Source organism: Schistocerca cancellata, chromosome 1, assembly GCF_023864275.1.
Source record: "Schistocerca cancellata isolate TAMUIC-IGC-003103 chromosome 1, iqSchCanc2.1, whole genome shotgun sequence".
Lineage (NCBI taxonomy): Eukaryota > Metazoa > Arthropoda > Insecta > Orthoptera > Acrididae > Schistocerca > Schistocerca cancellata.
The window spans coordinates 1,111,892,783-1,111,914,137 of record NC_064626.1 but is presented as its reverse complement, the minus strand read 5'-3'; the positions used below and the strand labels follow the sequence as shown (position 1 = coordinate 1,111,914,137).

General features: G+C 44.5%; 1 protein-coding gene across 2 annotated transcripts in view; it reads left to right on the top strand.

The window, feature by feature from the left end:
- The window catches only part of LOC126163032 (uncharacterized), a 47,290-nt gene extending 35,263 nt beyond the window's left edge, over positions 1–12,027 (top strand). For both annotated transcript variants that reach the window (XM_049919909.1, XM_049919918.1), the window contains exons 3-4: positions 5,550–5,893; positions 11,787–12,027. In XM_049919909.1, the coding sequence (XP_049775866.1) occupies positions 5,550–5,893; positions 11,787–11,857 (415 nt within the window). In that variant the 3' untranslated portion in view covers positions 11,858–12,027. The remainder of the gene's footprint in view (positions 1–5,549; positions 5,894–11,786) is intronic.
- Positions 12,028–21,355: the final 9,328 nt, after the last annotated feature.

The window sequence follows — 21,355 nt, the reverse complement described above, 5'->3', positions numbered from 1 at the left end:
CATTCACAAGATGGGGTGCGAATTGTCGTCCATGAAGAAGAATGCCTCTCCAATACGTTACCGATATGGCAACACTCTCGGTCGGAGAATGACATTCATGTATCGCATAGCCGTTACGGCGCCTTCCATGACCACCAGCGGCGTACGTCGGCCACACATAACGCCACCCCAAAACAGCAGGGAACCTCCACCTTGCAGCACTCGCCGGATACCGTGTCTAAGCCGTTCAGCCTGACCGGGTTGCCTCCAAACCCGTCTCCGACGATTGTCTGGTTGAACGCATATGCGATACTCGTCGGTGAAGAGAACGTGATGCCAGTCCTGAGCGGCCCATTTGGCATGTTGTTGGGCCTATCTGTACCGCCCTGCATGGCGTGGTTGCAAACATGGACCTCGCCATGGACGTCGGGAGTGAAGTTGCGCATCATGCAGCCTATTGCGCACAGTCTGAGTGCATTATTTAACATGGTGTCGTTGCTGTCGGGGATCTTCCGAACCATAATCTGTAGGTAGTGGTCATCCACTGCAGTAATAGCCTTGGGTGGCCTGAGCGAGGCATGTCAGCGACAGTTCCTGTCTCACTATATCTCCTCCATGTCCCAACAACATCGCTTTGGTTCACTCCGAGACGCCTGGGCACTTCCCTTGTTGAGAGCCCTTCCTGGCACATAGTAACAATGCGGACGCGATTGAACCGCGGTATTGACCGTCTAGGCATGGTTGAATTACAGACAACAAGAGCCGTGTACCTCCTTCCTGGTGGAACGACTGGAACTGATCGGCCGTCGGACCTCTCCGTCTAATAGGCGCTGCTCATGCATGGTTGTTTACATCTTTGGGCGGGTTTAGTGACATCTCTGAACAGTCAAAGGGATTGTGTCTGTGACACAATATCCCCAGTCAAAGTCTGTCTTCAGGAGTTCTGGGAACCTGGGTGATGCAAAACTGTTTTTGATATACACTCCTGGAAATGTAAAAAAGAACACATTGACACCGGTGTGTCAGACCCACCATACTTGCTCCGGACACTGCTAGAGGGCTGTACAAGCAATGATCACACGCACGGCACAGCGGACACACCAGGAACCGCGGTGTTGGCCGTCGAATGGCGCTAGCTGCGCAGCATTTGTGCACCGCCGCCGTCAGTGTCAGCCAGTTTGCCGTGGCATACGAAGCTCCATCGCAGTCTTTAACACTGGTAGCATGCCGCGACAGCGTGGACGTGAACCGTATGTGCAGTTGACGGACTTTGAGCGAGGGCGTATAGTGGGCATGCGGGAGGCCGGGTGGACGTACCGCCGAATTGCTCAACACGTGGGGCGTGAGGTCTCCACAGTACATCGATGTTGTCGCCAGTGGTCGGCGGAAGGTGCACGTGCCCGTCGACCTGGGACCGGACCGCAGCGACGCACGGATGCACGCCAAGACCGTAGGATCCTACGCAGTGCCGTAGGGGACCGCAACCGCCACTTCCCAGCAAATTAGGGACACTGTTGCTCCTGGGGTATCGGCGAGGACCATTCGCAACCGTCTCCATGAAGCTGGGCTACGGTCCCGCACACCGTTAGGCCGTCTTCCGCACACGCCCCAACATCGTGCAGCCCGCCTCCAGTGGTGTCGCGACAGGCGTGAATGGAGGGACGAATGGAGACGTGTCGTCTTCAGCGATGAGAGTCGCTTCTGCCTTGGTGCCAATGATGGTCGTATGCGTGTTTGGCGCCGTGCAGGTGAGCGCCACAATCAGGACTGCATACGACCGAGGCACACAGGGCCAACACCCGGCACATGGTGTGGGGAGCGATCTCCTACACTGGCCGTACACCACTGGTGATCGTCGAGGGGACACTGAATAGTGCACGGTACATCCAAACCGTCATCGAACCCATCGTTCTACCATTCCTAGACCGGCAAGGGAACTTGCTGTTCCAACAGGACAATGCACGTCCGCATGTATCCCGTGCCACCCGACGTGCTCTAGAAGGTGTAAGTCAACTACCCTGGCCAGCAAGATCTCCGGATCTGTCCCCCATTGAGCATGTTTGGGACTGGATGAAGCGTCGTCTCACGCGGTCTGCACGTCCAGCACGAACGCTGGTCCAACTGAGGCGCCAGGTGGAAATGGCATGGCAAGCCGTTCCACAGGACTACATCCAGCATCTCTACGATCGTCTCCATGGGAGAATAGCAGCCTGCATTGCTGCGAAAGGTGGATATACACTGTACTAGTGCCGACATTGTGCATGCTCTGTTGCCTGTGTCTATGTGCCTGTGGTTCTGTCAGTGTGATCATGTGATGTATCTGACCCCAGGAATGTGTCAATAAAGTTTCCCCTTCCTGGGACAATGAATTCACGGTGTTCTTATTTCAATTTCCAGGAGTGTATATTTCCTGAACGGTTTCCGATATCGTAATGAGGTTTTCAACAGTTGATATTATGCTGAGGGGGCACGTATTGTTTTGTATGAATAATGCTGCGACCTGTGGTATCAACTGAGATACTGAAACAACTATGGTTTCTTTTTTTTATGAACCGTATATACTTTTCATTCAACAGCTCTTGATAAGACAGTTGCAGTGATATAGCCCTTATGGTATTGGCGTTGAAATCTTTCGTAAGAGAAACTTCCTGGCAGATTAAAACTGTGTGCCCAACCGAGACTCGAACTCGGGACCTTTGCCTTTCGCGGGCAAGTGCTCTACCAACTGAGCTACCGAAGCACGACTCACGCCCGATACTCACAGCTTTACTTCTGCCAGTACCTCGTCTCCTACCTTCCAAACTTTACAGAAGCTCTAAAGTAAAGTTTGGAAGGTAGGAGACGAGGTACTGGCAGAAGTAAAGCTGTGAGTACCGGGCGTGAGTCGTGCTTCGGTAGCTCAGTTGGTAGAGCACTTGCCCGCGAAAGGCAAAGGTCCCGAGTTCGAGTCTCGGTTGGGCACACAGTTTTAATCTGCCAGGAAGTTTCATATCAGCGCACACTCCGCTGCAGAGTGAAAATCTCATTCTTTCGTAAGAGATTCCGGGAAATGCACTAAAATTGGAAAGCAATGCGGACAAAGTCGGCTATTGCACCAAGCAGATTCCTCATCCCAGGCTCCGTAGTTATATGCAGCAAGACAGACTTACTCTAGTAACAAGGGAATGGCCCATCTACACTCCTCAGTTTTAATGGTAAGATGGGCCAGTCGATAGGCCGTCAAAAACTGAACACAAGTCAAGCATAAAAACAGAAAGGAGATGTAATGAACTATGAAAAAAAAAAGCAAAAGACAAACTGTGAACGATCCAAGCTCAAGATGGGCAACATCGAGCGAGCTTCAAGAGCAGTGTTGGAGCGCGAAGGGAAAGATCTGTGAGCGAATCTCCATCGTATCTCTTTTTTTTTCTCGCAAAATTATGAGCTGTCCTTCCGGTCACTGACGACGTGTTCACTGCATTCAAATTTGTGTCTGTGTCGTGGTGTAAAATCTGTTTGCAACAGCGAGGGTTAAGGAAGGTAGCTCCAGACGTACACTATGTGATCAAAAGGATCTGGATACCTGGCTCAAAATGACTTACAAGTTCCTGACGCCCTCCATCGGTAATGCTGGAATTCAATGTAGTGTTGGCCCACCCTTAACCTTGATGACGGCTTCCACTCTCGCAGGCATACGTTCAGTCAGGTGCTGGGAGGTTTCTTGGGGAATGGCAGCCCATTACTCACGGAGTGCTGCACTAAGGAGAGGTATCGATGTCGGTCAGTGAGGCCTTGCATGAAGTCAGCGTTCCAAAACATCCCGAAGGTGTTCTGTAGGATTCAGGTGAGGACTGTGTGCTGGCCTGGCAATTACAAGGATGTTATTGCCGTGTAACCACTCCGCCACAGGCCGTGAATTATGAACAGGTGCTCTATTATGAACCTGATGTCATGGAACGTGTATAGCTTGTAATGTACTATTGTGAACTATTGCAGTGGACAGTAAAATACGTTTGCAATGACAAACCTTTTCCGTCTTTTTTCTTGTGCTATATCTTTATGGCTGTATGTGCGTTCATCCATCTCCGAACATGTATTGTTTACTTGTGGAATAACCTTTCATTTGCATATTTCAAATTTTTTTCAGTTCATCACCATTTTTGAGGCAAAAAATATTTGCCATGACTTTTGCAACGACCCTCGTATTTCTCGGATTCTTTTCCGGAGGGTTTCGTTCTCAAAATTGACAAGCATCATGTCATTTTACTTGTCTTTTCAAGCGCTTTCGGGCGCTGTTGGAAAGGTGTATCATCCTATTTCAAAAAATCATTTTTGCTTCAATATCTCCATCGATACAAAAGTTGTTACATGCCAAAGTATGTACTCTATACAGTATTATCATTTGCCGAAAACCTCCTTTCGATATCTGGAGAGAGAGAGAGAGAGAGAGAGAGAGAGAGAGAGAGAAAGAGAGAGAGAGAGATGGCAATCTTTTGTTAAACTGAAATGTTCCACCAACTGCGACATAATCGCTTATACAAACAGTGATTCATTACTGTCAAATGTTTTTTATTCCAGCCTCTGATCACAGTGTCAATTCTTTAGACGATGACCGATTTCAGTCCGTAATGACCATCCTCAGATCTAAAATATATACATCTAGTGAGCAGTGTGTCTTTCAACATTAAACAGCAATATGTATCACAATATAGTCATACAACCAGGGAAATGTACAGATAAAATATGGTATAACGTACCTTTTTTACACCATGTCCTAAAGTGATAAGGCCATAATGGCATCGTCAAAACATATAAATATAATCAGCATAGCATCGTCACATAGTTCTAAAAATAACGTGTAGAATAGGCCATATCGTCCACATAGTGATTGTTGCAACTGACTACTGAAGTACAGTAGCAACCAGAAACCTGTTTGCCTACATCCTCCCTAGATGTCGCTACTGTGGGCTTACTTAGATGTAGTCATCATTTACGCAAAGAAACATAATATGAAAAAAACACATTAAGTGAAATGCATGTAGCAGACTTACTAAAATTGATGACTATCATAGAAACCAATTTTGATACATTAAAAGATGAATGCAGTTACTCATATAAAATTAAATAAAGGTTTCTGGTTGCTACTGTATTTCAGTAGTCAGTTGCAATAATCACTATGTGGACGATATGGCCTACTCTACACCTTATTTTAGATCTATGTGACGATGCTGTGCTGATTATATTAATATGTTTTGACGATGCCATTATGGCCTTATCACTTTAGGACATGGTGTAAAAAAGGTACGTTATACCATATTTTATCTGTACATTTCCCTGGTTGTACGACCGTATATTGTGATACATATTGCTGTTTTATGTTGAAAGACACACTGCTCACTAGATGTATATATTTATATATTTTAGATCTGAGGACGGTCATTACGGACTGAAACCGGTCATCGTCTAAAGAATTGATATTGTGATCAGAGACTGGAATAAAAAACATTTGAAATGTTCCACACCACAACGTTTGTCGGGAATATCATCTATAGAACATAGAGATAACTAACTAATCTGCAATTTGCCTCCAGACACATGTTCGGAGGCGGCTGGCGAGGAAACGAGCTGTGGCGCGACAGGTGGCACCCCAGGGAGTGGGGGCGTCCACCGTTCTTCCGCCCCTCACGTTGGCCGCCGCGTCCGCCCCCGCCGCTGCCGCCGCCCCCGCCACTAGACGCGGATGGCCCCTTCATACCTTTCGAGGATACTGAGCCCTCCAGCAGCCCTTCCACCACAACGACGACGACCGCTGGTGGAACGACGCGCCGAGGGTGTGACTGCCCAGTCACCAGCGAGTTCAACCCAGTCTGTGGCACCGACTTGGTCTCCTACCCCAACCCGGGTCGCCTGCACTGCGCCAGAGACTGCGGAAAACGTAAGTCTGTCACCACTACTTCTAGACACACATTCTCTGGATAAAATGAATAAATAATACTTGAGACTTCATTTAGGTAGTCCTTACAACTCCCTCCTCTCTCGATAGATTCTGGCGTTATGCCTAGGCCCTAAGGTTTAGGACTATGTTCCAATTGTGCTAACAGAGTGATGCCATACTGCTTAGGTACTGTGAGAAGACAAGGGCTGTTAACGGTAGGTAAGCTGAACATCAGCGGTACACCCGCGTTTTAATCTCTATAGACTGAAAGTAGCAGATCATTGTGTCGAAAGTAGTTATTACACAAAAGACGATGGCGTCAAGAATTTTTCATGGATTTTTTCTTTTACGAGATCGGTTTTTAAGAGGTGGTGGAAATTAGTCCAGAACAGGACTAGATGAAGCGGAATAGTGACTTCAACCCGTATAATTCTGTGAATCCAGGCTCTCTTTTGCTCAGCTCTGAAGAGAACGGGAAGACGTATCTTTCTTCGGCGATTCTGGATCTCAGTGCGGGCTGTGTGATTGATCAGTTAGAGGTATTAACCTCTTTGCATCCAGTTAAAGTCTTGAGCTATTTGCGTCTGGTGCTCCATGCATCGTGAACGGGTCCACTGGTTTAAAGGCTATGGTCAGCGAGACAGTCTCAGTTTCTTAACTGATTCGGAGAGGACCGACCTATGCAAGCTGTCTAATGATGTGTGGCGGAGGGTACTTTTTGTACCACTACCTGAGCCCTCCAACCCTGTTCCATTCGCGAATAGCGCGTGGGAAGAATGATTGTCGGTAAACCTCTGTACTGGCTCTAATTTCTTTAATTTTCTCCTCATGGTCATTACGCAAGAGCTATGTGTGTGTGTGTGTGTGTGTATGTGTGTGTGTGTGTGTTTGTGTGTGTGTGTGTGTGTGTGTGCGTGTGTGTAGGGAGGGGGGGGGGAGTAATATGTTGTCCGACTCTTCCCGGAAAGTGCTCTCTCTAAATTTCAATAATAAAGCTCTCCGTGATGCGCGACCCCTCTCTTGTAACGTCTACCAATGGAGTTTGTTGTACCACTATCCCATGACGAAACGTGCCGTTCTTTGTTGGATCTTATCGCTGCTATCAGTCCTGTCTTGTAGGGATTCTAAACAGATGAACAATATTCAAGAAACGGTCAAACAAACGCCTTATAAGCCACTTTTTCAGTGGCTGAGCTACATTTCCTTAAGATTCTTCCTATGGATCTGAGTCTGGCAGCTCATTTTCCCACTATTTGTTTTATGTGGTCTCCCTGATATTTTACGAGAGATACTGTTTTCAGCGGTTTGTCAGCAATAGTGCAGCTATACGGTAGTGGATGCGCGGTATGTTACACTGATTAATGTTCAAGGTCAACCGCGCGGGATTAGCCGAGCGGTCTGAGGCGCTGCAGTCATGGACTGTGCGGCTGGTCCCGGCGGAGGTTCGAGTCCTCCATCGGGCATGAGTGTGTGTGCTTGTCCTTAGGATAATTTAGGTTAAGTAGTGTGTAAGCTTAGGGACTGATGACCTTAGCAGTTAAGTCCCATAAGATTTCACACACATTTGAACATATTGTTCAAGGTCAACTGCCAAAGCCTGCAACATGCTTCAATTCTCTGAAGGCCATTCTGCAAATCGATACTATCTTCTTGGCGTTGCTCCTTTGTTATTGACAACTTCATCATCTGCGAACAACTTTAGAGAGAATCCGACACTAGATCATTTATATATATTGCAAACAGTAACGGTCCTATCAGACGTCCTTGGGGTACTCCGGAAACTACCTTTACAGCTGTCGATTTTGTTCCGTTAAGAGTGACGTGCTGAGTTCTGTCTGCAAGAGCAATCGCAAATCTGCTCAGATATCTGATGAGCTCCTATATTTCTCACTAAATGATAGTGCGGGAAGATGTGCAATGCCTTCCTGAAGTCAAGGAACCCGGCATCAACTTGGGCGCTATTGTCTACGGCGCTGTGGATCTCACAAAGGAACAGAGCGAGCTGAATTTCGCAGGATCTCTGCTTGCGAAATCAGTGTTGACTTTTATAGATGAGATATTGCTTCTCCAAGAGCGTCCACGACAGAAGCGGCTCGTAGAGAAATTGCGTGCTTATGGAATATCGTTTCAGTTATGTGACTGGATTTGTGATTTCTTGTCAGAGATGTCACAGTTCGTAGTAACTGACGGAAAGTCATGGAGTAAGACAGAAGTGATTTCTGGCGTTCCTCAAGGTAGTGTTATATACTCCCTTTGCTGTTCCTTATCTATATAAACGATTTGGGAGACAATCTGAACAGCCGTCTTCGGTTATTTGCAGATGACGCTGTAGTTTATCGACTAATAAAGTCATCAGAAGATCAAAACAAACTGCAGAACGATTTAGAAAAGATATCTGAATGGTGCAAAAGTGGCAGTTGACCCTAAATAACGAAAAGTGTGAGGTGATCCACATAAGTGCTAAAAGGAACTCAAACTTCGGTTACACGATAAATCAGTATAATCTAAAAGCTGTAAATTCAACTAAGTACCTACGCATTACAATTACGAAGAACTTAAATTGGAAGGAACACATAGAAAATGTTGTGGGGAAGGCTAACTAAAGGCTGCGGTTTTTTGGCAGGACACTTAGAATATGTAACAGACCTACTAAGAAGACTGCCTACTCTATGTTTGTCCGTCCTCTTTTAGAATACTGCTGCGCGGTGTGGTGTCCTTACCAGATGGGACTGACGGAGTATATAGAAAAAGTTCAAAGAAAGGCAGCACGTTTTGTATTATCGCGAAATATGGGAGACAGTGTCACAGAAATGATACAGGATTTGGGCTGGACATCATTAAAAGAAAGGCGTTTTTCGTTGCGACGGAATCTTCTCACGAAATTCCGATCACCAGCTTTCTCCTCCGAATGCGAAAATATTTTGTTGACACCGACCTACATAGGGAGGAACGATAACCATGATAAAATAAGGGAAATCAGAGCTCGTACGGAAAGATATAGGTGTTCATTCTTTCCGCGCGCTATACGAGATTGGAATAATAGAGAATTGTGAAGGAGGTTCCATGAACCCTCTGACATGCACTTAAATGTGATATGCAAAGTATCCATGTAGATGTAAATGTAGAGGTCATAATTATGGAGCATAAAACATATTCCATAATTCTACAACAGACTGACGTCAACGACACAGGTCTATAACTGTGTGCATATGGTCTACGACCGTTCTTACAAACGGGAATGACATGCGCTTTCTTCCAGTCGATAGGTACCCTTCGCTGCTCAAGTGATATACGATAAATTACCGCTGGAAGAGGAGCAAGTTCTTTTACTTAATCTTTGTAGAGTCTTATATATATCTCATCTGGCTCTGGCAGGAGGAGAAAGAATTTCTACGGCTGAACCCCCGGAAAACAAGAGATCATTTTCAGCTAGGTGTTTTTGCTTGACAGAATACTATTACGAGGACGATCACACTTATTTAACAGTCAAACCACTGTACTGTTCTGCGTATTATTGTGACTACAAGTGGGAGTGCCAGTGCGAGGTTGAGAGGCATGCACATCAACATTCCAAGAAAAGTAGTTTCTTATTATCAACAGAAAAATACACATTTACAACAAAACACAATCAAGGAAGATAACCCGTAGTTATCCTTAAAATTCTATTTCCACAATGTATGATAACACCAACGGACAATAATTAAAAAAAAAACACAAGATAGCTTCACTTACGTTGGTGGTGAAAGAATTTACAAAATTTTAACTCTTTGGGACTGCAGCGTTATAGATATCCTGTAAGGACATTATATGTACAATAAGCCAGTACGCTACTGTATTCAAAGACTTTTTATTAAGATGTCATTTTCTGACGCTAGAAGCTTATTTCGGCTCCATGGCCATTGTCAAGCTGTCTGCAAGCATATGAAGTTCTTAATGCATATATGTATATCTGTTTATAACCAATAGCAATTTTGCATATATCTGTTGAAGTAGTTACCTCTACAACACATTGTTAACGCTGTCGCAACGTTTCGATGGGTTTCCTCCGCGTCATCTTCAGGTTCGCATCAAGATTTGGCATCGTCTTGTCGCAGTGTTTCTATGAGTTTCCTACTCGTCATCTTGCGGTTCGTCTGATGTAGTAGCGCCGAAGTGTCGCAACGTTTCGATGAGTTTCCTACTCGTAATGATCAGTTTCACCTGAAGTTTTGACGTCGTCTTGTCTCACCATTTGGACACTTGTCCTGCTTATTGTCTTCAGGATCGCTGCGTATCGTAGAAGTAGCGCAGATGAAATTTTTATTCTCTAGATAGTAATGTCTCAGCAGTGGAATTTGTTGACAAGCAATATTCGCTAATACCTATTAAACATTTTCCGTAAGTTTGACAGCTTCAATTGACAGCATAGTCAACGATGTTATATGGTTACGTAGTTGGCTTATTCGTCTATGGAGCTGTCTGCGGTATTAGTAAATTCTTTGTGATGTTCACTGGTATTGTCTTTGCCAGTAAATTTGTTTTACTCGTTATCATTTACTACAAATTACTTTCTTACGTTTCGATGTACTTCATAGTTCATGGCCGATGAAGAGCACAACCTTCCAGATTTTATGAAGTTACATTTAAAAATACATTATAATGAATTTTACTCACCATAAAACTCTGGAACTGAAGAATTAACAATATATTCCAAATAGCTTTATTATATTATACAGTACTTAAATACTTATAACTCATAATATTTACAAACGCTGTACAAAACATAACCTCACGTCTCACAGCTACAAAAACAGTAGAGAATGGAGGAAACTGCTTATAGTGGTTTCTAGTGCACATTCCCTCATGTGACGCTAAAATCAATCACTAGACTGAAACACCCAGCGGGAAAAATCTTACATTCTTACGTACATTATCCTCTATGTACAACACTCTACGCTCCCAGTATTTATGTCAACAAAAACCACATGAAGGTTTACCTGAAGACGACGCGTAGGAAACTCTTAGAAACGTGGCGAAAGGGCGACACCACGACTGAGTTGGAAACTCGTCGAAAAGTAGTGACAAGAGGACACCACGACTTTATGCGAATCTGAAGACAATGAGCAGGAAAAACGTTGTAAAGGTCAGACAAGACCACGCCAAAACTTCAGGTGAAACTGATCATTACGAGTAGGAAACCCATGGAAACGTTGCGACACTTCGGCACTAGTACATCAGGCGAACATCTAGATGACGAGTAGGAAACTCGTAGAAACACTGCGACAAGACGATGCCAAAACTTGATGCGAACCTGAAGATGACGCGGAAGAAACTCATCGAAACGTTGCGACAAAATGACGCAACTACTTCAGGCGCAGCTGAAAATGACAAGTAGGAAACTTGTCGAAATGTTGAGACAGGACGATGTCACGACACAGGTGAATTTGAATATGACGCGTAGAAAATTTGTCGGCCGGTGTGGCCGAGCGGTTCTAGGCGCTTCAGTTTGGAACCGCGCGACCACTACGGTCGCAGGTTCGAATCCTGCCTCGGGCATGGATGTGTGTGTGATGTCCTTAGGTTAGTTGGGTTTAAGTAGTTTTAAGTTCTAGGGGACTGATGACCTTAGATGTTAAGTCTCATAGTGCTCAGAGCCATTTGAACCATTTGTTAAGTCCCATAGTGCTCAGAGCCATTTGAACTTTTGTAGAAAATTAATTGAAACGTTGCGAAGAGATGTCGCCACGAGCGGGCTGATAACCCTAGAATATTTGATCACTAAAATTTGTCGAGAAAACCTGCATTCGCGTGTAATGTCACAATTATATGCATTATGTGATGGTTGTTGCCGATGAAAATTATTTGTATGTAGGAGATTACAGAGATGACTGAAACGATTTTTGTTTGTTTCCAGGTGTGGAGATCTACCACATGGGTAACTGCGTGACGACGTCCACAGCACAGCCGAGAGGCGCTGGCGGGTAGCCGTACATAGCATGCGGAGGCGCCAAGTCGTGCAACACGACCCACACCACAGGCTGCAAGACCCGGTCGCAGCAAAAATTAGCCTGCTCTGTATTTATAATATAAAATATAATGTAATGATTCACTGTGTACTTCTTATTTGCAGTCTTCAAAAAAATTCTTCCTTTTAATTTACATTTAAATTTCTTTAAAACATGATTTATAACTAATCTTAGTAAACAATGTAAGGATGAAAGGTGCAAGGAATCTACGAGGGTTGTGTAAGTGAAACGAACATAAAGGCAATATTACAGAAAGGAAAGAGGAAGTGAATGAAGTTGAAATGGGAGATATGACACTACTACACGTCTTTGACAGGCCAGTGAAAGACCTAAGTCGAAATAGGACTCTCGGAGTAGACGAAATTCCATCATAATTACGAAGATTCTTGTGAGAATACGCAGAAACAAAACTGTTGCATCTGATATGCAATGTATATGAGACCGGCGAAATGCAGCCAGACTTCAAGATGAATGTAGTAATTCTTCTTCAAAGAATACAGGTGCTGACAGGTGCGATTATTACCGAACCGTCAGTTTAATGGGTCATAGATGAAGAATATTGATATGAATTATTTCCAGAAGAATGGGGAAAAAAAACTGGTAGGAGCCGATCTCATGTAAGAGCAGTTCAGATTCTGGAGAACATAGGAACTCGCGAGCCAGCCGGCCGGTGTGGCCGTGCGGTTCTAGGCGCTTCAGTCTGGAACCGCGTGACCGCTACGGTCGCAGGTTCGAATCCTGCCTCGGGCATGGATGTGTGTGATGCCCTTAGGTTAGTTAGGTTTAAGTAGTTCTACGTTCTAGGGGACTGATGACCACAGATGTAAAGTCCCATAATGCTCAGATCCATTTGAACCATTTTTTTTTTTTTTGAACTCGCGAGGCAATATTGACCCTATGACTAACCTCAGAAGTCAATGCAGGCTTGCAGGTCGGTTTTTGCATTATTGCTGATATTTTTCATGGACATCAGGCCTTAGTCAAAAGCTTAATTCTCTGTCTTCCATTGCTGGAGATATGATCAGAGGCTTTAACGACTCAGAGAGCGGTTACAGCTCAAACAAGCTGTGCAAGCAGAGAATTATGCCTTGGACTGCGGCCTAGTGCCCATAAAACAAATAACATCAACAACTTAGTAGATTAGTCAAAGAAAGACTAATATGTGACTACACACTGACGGAAAAGAAATTGGACGCCAAGGTAAATTTTGTAGACGTGTTTCTACATCTGAAAGATGGTATCGATTCAGTTTTCGCGCCAGTCACGAAAGATTAGCGTTAGTCGCAACACCATGAGGATGCAAATCAGGTTTGCTCTAAATACACGCAGTAACGATCATGAGCGTTAGTTACATTTGCGATTGGACGTGGTGAGTTGATGTCAGTTCAAATGGTTCAAATGGCTCTAAGCACTGTGGGACTTTACATCTGAGGTCATCAGTCCCCTAGACTTAGAACTACTTAAACCTAACTAACCTAACGACATCACACACATCCATGCCCGAGGTAGGATCGAACCTGCGACCGTAGCAACTGCGCGGTTCCGGACTGAAGCGCCTAGAACCGCTCGGCCACAACGGCCGGCTTGATGTTAGTCAAGAATGCCGTTAGGCCATAAAGACGCCATTATCAACAGCTCACTGAGTTTGAACGGAGGTCGTGTAATAGGGCTACGAGAAGCTGGTTCCTTCCGAGATACTGCAGAAAGACTTGGCAGGAATGTAGCCACTGTAGATGACTGCTGGCAGCGTTGGTCACGGGAATGTACGGTCGCAAGAAGACCGAGCTTTGGACGGCCTCGTGGCACCATCGAGAGGGATTGCCATCGTGTTCGGCGTTTGGATCTGACGCATCGTACTGCGTCTGCACAGCTATGTGTGCACTAGTTGGCTCCATAGTGTCACAACGAGCTGTTACAACAGCTCTGAGCCAGACGTCCTGTAACGTGTATTCCACTGATCCCAAACCACCGCCATTTGCGACTTCAGCGGTGGCAAGCGAGAGCTCATTGGAGGGCAGGTATGAAAGCAGGTTCTGTCTCGGTGCCAGTGATAATCGTGTGTTGGTTAGAAGCAGGCCAATTGAGGGCCTGGAACCAACCTGTCTGCGTGCTAGACACACTGAAATACACCTGAAGTTATGGACTGGTGTGCGATTTCACGTGACAGCAGGAGTACTCTCGTGGGTATTCCACGCTTTCTGGCTGCAAATCTGTACGTCAGTCTCGTGTTACGACCTGTTGTGCTGCCTTTCATGAAAGCACTCGTGAGGTGTTTTCCAGCAGGATAACTCTCGCCCACATACCACGTTTGTAACCCAACATGCTCTACAGAGCGTCTTGGCTTGCCTATGCCCGGAGTTATGGTCTGGGGTACGATTTCGTATGACTTCAGGAGCACTCTTGTGGTTACCCTACAACCTCTGACTGCAAAACTGTACGCCAGTCTGTTTAGTCGACCTGTTGTGCTGCTGTTCATAATCAGCATTCCAGGGGGCGTTTTCCATCGGAATAACGCTCACCCACATACCGATGTTGCAACTCAGGATGACGTCGAGATGTTGATTTTTCTTACTAGTTTATCAGATCTGCCTCCAGTCGAGAGCATATGGGACATTATCGGACAAGAGCCCTAGCGTCATCCTCAGGCAACATTAACTGTGCCAGTATTGACCGACCAAGTGCAACAGGCATGGATATCCACCCCACAAAGTGAAATCCGGCAACTGTACAACACAATGCGAACACGTTTGCATACTTGCATTCAATATTCTGGCGGTTACACCTGTTATACATGTACCACCATTTCACATTTGCAGTGGCTTATCTGCGCTTATATTGACCTGTAAGCATGCAATGCTTATCACTTAAATATCTTACCTAAAGAAACGTATTCCAGAAATTTCATTACTGTAGATTAGTTACTTTTTGGTGTTGCGACTTTTTCCGCCAGTGTAGTATTCGTAGAGACTAAGCTTTTGACTGTGTTAACACGTATACACTCTGAAATTCAGAAGGTAGTAAGGATAAAATACAGGGAGCAGAATGTTGTCTACAAAAATGGTTCAAATGGCGACCGTAGCGGTCCTGCGGTTCCAGACTGAAGCGCCTAGAACCGCTCGGCCACCTCGGCCGGCGAGTCTTTTTCACTGCGCCGCCTTCCTCAGTTCTAAAGTAGGAAAGCAATGAGAAATAATGAAATGGAATAATACGCATAATCTGAAAATAGTGTACTTTACATGAATTGGTTTATAATTTACTATTAATTTTGTCGTTTCGTAATTACAGTTTGTAGTGTTTATTCATACAAAAGATCCGAATACTATACTTGCACATTACTTTACAAATACACTGGTGTGCAAAACTGAAGGAAGAAAGTAAGTTATGCGTGATGTGTCACTGCCAAGTAACATAGCTCGATGGAACCTGGACCATACATAGAAATAATTGCTACAGTATAGAACAGAAGTTAACTGAAAGAAATACGCAATAAGACGAACAGAAATGACACGTCTCTTCAAAGACAATAATCACACAGAAGTCACCGCAATGCATGATGGTCCCCTGGACATTACTAACCGCTCGGCCACCCCGGCCGGCAGAATGTTGTCTACAACTTGTATGGAAACCTGACTATAGTTGATCAGAAATCCACTATGTTATTCTATCTATGCATTATGCAGTAGCAAAAGAAACCAAGGAAAAATTTTGAAAGGACCTAAAAACGCTCAGACATAAGATATGGAAACTTTGAGGCCTGCAGACGATTTTGTAATTCTATCAGAGACGGCAAATGACTCGGTAGAACAGTTGAACGCAATGGTCAGTATCTTGAAAAGAATTCATAAGATTAATACCAACAAAAGTAAAGCAAGGTAATGGAGAGCAGTCGCATTAAGTCAGGCGATACTGAGGGAGTTGGACTAGGAAACGATACACTATAAGCCGCAGATTTCTGCTGTTTTGGAAACAAAGTAACTGATGATGGCTGAAGAAGAGAGAATATAAAATGCAGACTCGCAGTAACAAGAAATGCATTTCTGAAAAAGAAAATTTTCTTAACGTCGTTGCAATTTTTGTTCAATATCTAAACATGGCTGCGATTCAGCAAATGTATAAACCTGAAGAGGTTGAAAAAATCAGCCAACCAGTTGCAAACCAAAGGTTTATTTAGCCCTTGACCTAGGTTTAGATATTTCTAAAAATATCTTCGTCAGAAGGAGTGGGCATATTAAGTGGTGGTAAAATACATTAGCTGAAGTCGATGGCTTTTGTCATATATGTTTTGTTTTTATGTCCATTTGATATAATACAGGAGCCGCTCGGCTTCATCTTATGTATTTTATCACCACGTAATGTAACAAGGCCGGCTCCTTCTGAAGAAGGTGTTTTTTAGAAATATCGAAATCTAGGTCAAGGGCTAAATAAACCTTTGGTTTGCAACTGGTAGGCTGATTTTTTCAACCTTTTTTTTCCTCTACACGCATTACAGTTAGCCATCTTCAAAAGATTTAATCCGAAAATATACAATTTTTATGTGATATTGGAAGTCATCGCTTGCTTTAATCATAAATATATGTCTGAGTGATGCTAAATATTATTATGTTTACATGAAGAAAAGTATTATCTTCTCAATAACCTTCAAATCGTGAGCTATACCCTTAATTTTTATGTACGTATTAGTGAATGTATTCATGGCACAGATTAATAATCAAATTAACTAACTGAATAAGACTGAACATTAAATTTCTCGTGTACCTATGTGCCACCACAATTAAAGAAAAACAGTGAATAGTAGACGGAATATGAAAGAGAACAGTGACGTATTTGAGTTTACAAAATAATGACAGGCTTTATTAGTCCTTTTGTAACTACAACTAACTGATAAATCTTACATAAAAATGACAATCACAAATCAGAAAAGGAATAGTCTTTGATTGGCAATGTAAACATTGGGGTGGGAGCTATACAAATTCTACCCTGAATTAACCCCTTTTAGCCGGCCGGGGTGGTCGAGCGGTTCTAGGCGCTACAGTCTGGAACCGCGCGACCGCTACGGTCGCAGGTTCGAATCCTGCCTCGGGCATGGATGTGTGTGATGTCCTTAGGTTAGTTAGATTTAAGTAGTTCTAAGTTCTAGGGACTGATGACTTTAGAAGTTAAGTCTCATAGTGTTCAGAGCCATTTAATCCCTTTTACAACGAAATCTGACTTTGTTTACATGAATCCACTGTAGGGCCAAACTCTGTTCAAATGGAGTCAACTACGACCGAGTATACCACTAACTGTGGTTCACTTGAGAACAGGAAGCTGTGAATATCATTTAACAACCCTATGACGGTGCAGCAACACTTCAGCATTTCATCTTGATTCAGGCGGCAGCAGAAAACGGCACACATTGGGCGAGGAGCAGTGCTCCGCGGCAGCTGTAATGTTCTGACGCATCCTGGAAAACCTGCAAATTACGCACTCTGGCGTTCTGATTATTATAACGCTGGAAACTTCTCTATCAGAGCCCTGAAATCCCGGAATATTTAGCGGGAGGTGCACCCGTTCGCTAGTGTGGCCAAGGTAATTTGATCACAGGCAGAACAGTGGGTGTTGGAATTGTCAAACGTCAGACGGCCGACTGGGGAAGAATAAGTTCAGCCTTGTGACACGTGATGTGTCCGAGATGATACGCACTTCCATTGTCAGTACAGTAGACTCCTAGTAAACTGGCTCTTATTCCACCACTGGATACAGACCACAAGTCTCACCCACTAGGGAAAGATCTGAAGTCCACCACCAGAGGAGGACCAGAAGACGAAGAAACAAAGAATCACAACCACTTTCCACCAGTCCTAAGTACAGGAGCCGAATTACACTCATGCTCATAAATTAAGGATAATTGCAGAATGTGGTACCACACAACGTGGCACTTCTCAAAACAGGCGCTAATAGGCACATAGGGAACACACGTGACACAGATCTTTAAGTCTACGGTATTGGTGATAAGTTGAGAAAACCGTCCCGAAACACACGTGCTACAAAACGCCGATGTTTCCTGCGCATGTACCCCGACGTCAATATGGGATATGATCACCATGCACGCGTACACATGCCGCGCAACGGGCTGGAATACTCTGGGTCATGTGGTTGAGCAGCTGCCAGGGTATAGCCTCCCATTCTTGCACCAGTGCATGTCGGAGCTCCTGAAGCGTCTTAATGGTTTGAAGACGTGTAGCGATACGTCAACAGAGAGCATCCCAGACGTGCTCGTTGGGGTTTAGGTCTGGAGAACAGGCAGGCCATTCCATTCGTCTGATATCTTCTGTTTCAAGGTATTCCTCCATGATGGCAGCTCGGTGGGGCCGTGCATTATCATCCATCAGGAGGAAGGTAGGACCCACTGCACCCCTGAAAAGGCGGACATACTGGTGCAAAATGAGGTCCCGATACATCTGACCTGTTACAGTTCCTCTGTCAAACACATGCAATGGTGTACATGCACCAATCATATTCCCACCCCACACCATCAAACCACGACCTCCATACAGGTCCCTTTCAAGGACATTAAGGGGTTTGTATCTGGTTCCTGGTTCACACCAGATGAAAACCCGGTGAGAATCACTGTTCAGACTGTACCTGGACTCGTCCGTGAACATAACCTGGGACCACTGTTCCAATGACCAGGGGTCAGTGGAATGCACCTTGCATGTCTCCGGGCGAAAAAGCCATGTCTGTTCAGTTGTCTATAGACTGTGTGTCTGGAGACAATTGTTCCCTTGGCTGCGGCACTGATGGTGAGATATCGGTCTTCTTGTGGTGTTGTACGCCGTGGACGTCCCGTACTGTAGCGCGTGGACACGTTTCCTGTCTGCTGGAATCGTTGCCATAATCTTGAGATCACACTTTGTGGCACATGAAGGGCCCGTTTTACGACCTGCTGTGTTTGACCAGCCTCTAGTCGTCCTAGTATTCTTCCCCTCATAACATCATCAGTATGTATTTCTTGAGCCATTTTCAACACACAGACACTTTTAGCACGTCTGAAAACATCTGCACACTTACTCACTGCACCATACTCTGACATGCACTAACACACCTCTGCCTATGTGGACTGCTGCCAGCGCCACCGTGCGACGATCGCAGGTCAAATGCACCGCATGGTCATACCCCGAGGTGATTTAAACCCGCAAACCGCCCATCAGAGCGTTGTTTCACCATGTATCAGCATTGTCATTAATTTATGAGCATGAGTGTAGCAAAAACTAAACCGCTCCCACATTGCACAAACCACTCAAACTATCCTCTAGTCATTGAATCTCCCCTCTTGACTATTTTGTTGGCCTGGTAGCCAATGCAGACACAGCAAGGGGTTTCCCACGCTTGGGGGAGCAAGCCTCCACTTTGCATATCCTGAGAGAAGCCAATCAGCTGTTCCAAATTTATCTTGTCTGAAAAAACAAGATCTTAGACTAGGCATGCGTCATTCTCACGGTAAGCATAGTCAAGCTTTGACAAAAAAAAAAGACATCCAACTAGACAGGACCACAGTACCTCATTTATGGAGAGATCTAATCTCTCCGGGCTGACCATTTTCAATTTCTGAAAGAAGAATTTTAAGCTTCATAGTCATTCGTGCCCATGAAATAAATATTTTGCCACTGACTAAAAGAACCTGGCCACTTCCTGGCGTGCACCAGCTGCTCTGTCGCTATTGTGCCAGCTTCTAACATGAGAATGCACGGAGTTTTGTGGCCTTCCCACCGTTTGCACAAAGGCTCATTTTACAGCACTCTCTCTTAAATGGTTTCCTCCACCCACTTTCCTCCAACTGGCCACCTTTGCGACAGACTACCACTTGGCCCAGGTAAAATATTTTGCGAGACCTTCTGACTGACCTTAAATGGAAGGAGGTGAATGCTTCGGCCACTGAGTGCTGCTTCGCAGAATCACCCACACAGCCAGGTCACTAAACTCAGCATTTATGGCCCCCATTCATCTCTCTCCCTCTTCTCCATCATCTTCACTACAGCCCCTCGCATAGAAGTTTCACACGAGAGAGATTAGAAGTCACTGTTTGGCTCCTCTTAGGATATTCAACGTGAAGGCTTGCTCCCCCTGTGTGGGAAAACCTGTGCTGTGTCTGGATTGGCTATCAGGTCTGCATATTGCACATGCAGCTATAAGAACATTCTGCCCACAATTTCCCCAAGTAAAAAAGTCATAAATCAGACATACCAAATGTATTACTGCGGAACACGGAAATCATGACCTAAAATGTGAACTTTAATCTGACTGATAAGTAGAGCGTGGTGTGCCACCTCTCAGAACATGTAAATTGACATGTACTTTTTTCTAATCTACATATTCACACATAAGCACAAGATTTTGTCAATCCAGATTAAATTCACTGGAGATACCTTTGTGTAAAAGGCGAAACCCGTCTGGAGCAAATAAAAATACAGTGCAGAAAGATATTTCTCTGGACTGTAGCCTTATATGGAAGTGAAACATGGATGGTAAAGAGTTCAGACAAGACAAGATTAGAAGTTTTTGAAATGTTGTGCGGTACATTAATGATGAAGATCAGGTGGGTAGATCGAATAACAAATGAGGAGGTACTGGAACGAAATGGAGAAAGAAAGTTTTGTTACATATTGCCTAAATTAAAGGATCGGTTGACAGAACACGTCCTTAGGCGTCAAGAGGGAAGTGTGGAGGGTAACTGTTGAAGATGTGGCCAAAACTTGCCTAACTTAAGCAGGTTCAAATCTAACTAGTTGTAGCGGTTGTGCAGGGATGGAGAGGCTTGTACATGAAAACCAAGCGTTGAGAGCTGCATCGAACTAATTTTCGGAGTGGAAACTACAAGAACAACAACATCTAACTAATTGTACGATCTTGTTCGCTACTAGATCGGCGAGGGGATCTCAGCTGTTTGTCTGAGTAATTTGCGCAGTTTTCGAAGGTGGGCTTTTTTCGCTCGAACCACGATAGGACAGGAAGTCGTAAGGAGAAATTTGGAAGTTTGAAATTAAAATTCAGAGAACGAGAGTTTTAAGAAGAGTACATCAATATGTCATTTCTTCTGCCATATATCCTACGAAATGTCTGATGGAAAAATCGGAAAAATTCGAGATCATATGTTGGCTCAGCGATAGTATTTCGACCCGATCGCTACTCGCGAATGGGAATGGAAAGGCAGGCAATTGTACTGATATCCGAAGAATTTTTCTCCAGAAATTGTAAACTCGCTTTCCGAGTGCATAAATGTAAGTACAGATGTTCAGCGTATTTTAGATTACTGTCATTTCATCATCGTTATAAGTGAGCACTGAACATAAAGTTGTATAATGTCTTAAGAAGACGTTGGAGAATACAGGAGGGCTCAGAATTATGAAAACTGGAGCCAGAATATTGCCTCTTCCCCTCAAATTTCAGACGTCGATTTTACCACACCTTCAAGTGACCA